The sequence below is a fragment of the Plectropomus leopardus genome, unplaced genomic scaffold, assembly GCF_008729295.1.
Source record: "Plectropomus leopardus isolate mb unplaced genomic scaffold, YSFRI_Pleo_2.0 unplaced_scaffold5931, whole genome shotgun sequence".
NCBI classification, from domain to species: Eukaryota; Metazoa; Chordata; class Actinopteri; order Perciformes; family Serranidae; genus Plectropomus; species Plectropomus leopardus.
The window spans coordinates 1-1751 of NW_024665198.1; the positions used below are offsets into that span (position 1 = coordinate 1).

Sequence of the window (1751 nt, forward strand, 5' to 3'; positions counted from 1 at the left end):
CCAGGTGTGTGTGCAGAACATGTCGGATGTGAGCTTCACGCTGGCAGAAGTGAAGCTGACAGAGAAGCAGCACGCGTCACTGGAGCTGCAGTCCCTCAACAATAAAACTCAGCAGGTGAGAGGAAAAAAGGGAAGTGGACAAATGTCTATGGGATGGATCACCGGACAAACAGATAGATAGATATTGTTTAATAAAAGGCTTTAGTGTTTGTATATGATATACATGTCATAATATTTAGATAAAGCAAGTTCATTTTGTCTTCTTATTTTAGATTATTATTATTCTCTTTTTTATCAGACAAAAAATGTAGGACATGTGTTTTACCTCGACATGCTTCTGAGATGTCAAGGTAAAAAACATCTCCTTCATTTTTTGTCTGATAAAAAAGAAACAGAATAAATAAGTTATAATATTTACGTGTAAGTAAACACGTGTAAGTAGGGTCAGCTTTGCCTCTGGAGGGAGCGGAGCCTGAAGGTGAAGCTCTTCATTTCCCAGCTGATCAGAGTTACAGGTCTCAGTCATGGTCGTAAACTCTGGGTAGAGGCAGAAGTAATGATTTTCTTTAAGAAGCCAGAATGAGTTTCCTCGGTCGGGATGAACCACAGGGACAGGGTGATGAGCTCTGGTGGGATTTGGGTCGTTCTGGATGTCTTCCTGTACAAATATTCACAAATAAAATCAGAATTGAGAAATAAAGTATTCTGACATTTCTGTCGAAGGGATCTTTCTGTTCTTCACCGTGTGACAAAATGAATACAGATTTTTTGGTTGGACAGTCTGAGATTGACAGGAAAGGTGGGAGAGGGGGGGGGTGACATGCAGCAAAGGTCCCCAGACTGGACTGGAACCCGGGCCGCTGCAGAAACCTCAGCCAAAGGAGGTGCACACTCTACCAGCTGAGCTAGAGGTCGCCCCGATAAATACATCATTTTTTCAGTCAGATAACAAAAACAGGAGAAAGAGATGTCGCAGTTTTACAGTCGATCTGTTGACCCATTTATCACATGAACGCCATTTTCAAATTAATGCGCGTTAGTGTGGACCCTGGCTGACTGGCAGCTCACATCTGTCTTGTGTTTGTTTCAAAACTAATTCATATTGATGTGTTTTTGTGTAGCTGTTGTGCAGTAAGCACAGCGTGTTCTGCCTGTGGGAGGTGCGGTGGAAGGACGACCTGCCCTCCTGTCTCCAGTGCGTTTTCTCTGCCAACTTCGCTCCGCTCAAGCAAGACGTCTCTGCCTTCAAACCTTTTCACTACCAGTTCCAGCTGGAGAGAGTCACTGTGAGTCCACCTCAGCTTTTATTCTGTTCCTCTGACCCGAGAGTTCGATAAGTGGAGCTGTGACCGTGCTGTCGGTAGCTCAGATCAGTGTTCCCGTGGATCCTTAAAAAGTCTTAAAAGGCATTGAATGAACTAATCTAAACAAAAGGCCTTAATTGGTATTAAAGTGACTTTGATTAATTAATTCAGAAGTGCTTAATCTTAATTCAATCTGTCAAAAGTCTAAAAAATGTTTAAAAATAAGATTTTTTTTTTTTTTTTCTGACATTCTGGTGTGAAATATTATAATTCTATATTTTTTGTTGTTTTCCTTGGAAAGCATTTTTGAGTATCCAAGTCCAATGTATAATAATAATAATAATAATGATAATAAACAACTTTTAAATAATTAATGGAATTCCTTTCGCATTACCATCATGCAGATAAGGATACAGGAACCAACAACACATCTACCACATTCAATCA

At 40.4% G+C, this 1751-nt stretch overlaps 1 protein-coding gene across 1 annotated transcript; it reads left to right on the forward strand.

Annotated features, from left to right (window-relative positions):
* Window positions 1–12: 12 nt before the first annotated feature.
* LOC121939771 (trafficking protein particle complex subunit 10-like) lies at window positions 13–1286 on the forward strand (the record flags this gene model as incomplete). The annotated part of the gene is made up of 2 exons (XM_042482725.1): window positions 13–115; window positions 1122–1286. Coding segments are annotated over exons 1-2 (261 nt in total), but the record flags the coding sequence as incomplete, so codon positions are not given.
* Window positions 1287–1751: the final 465 nt, after the last annotated feature.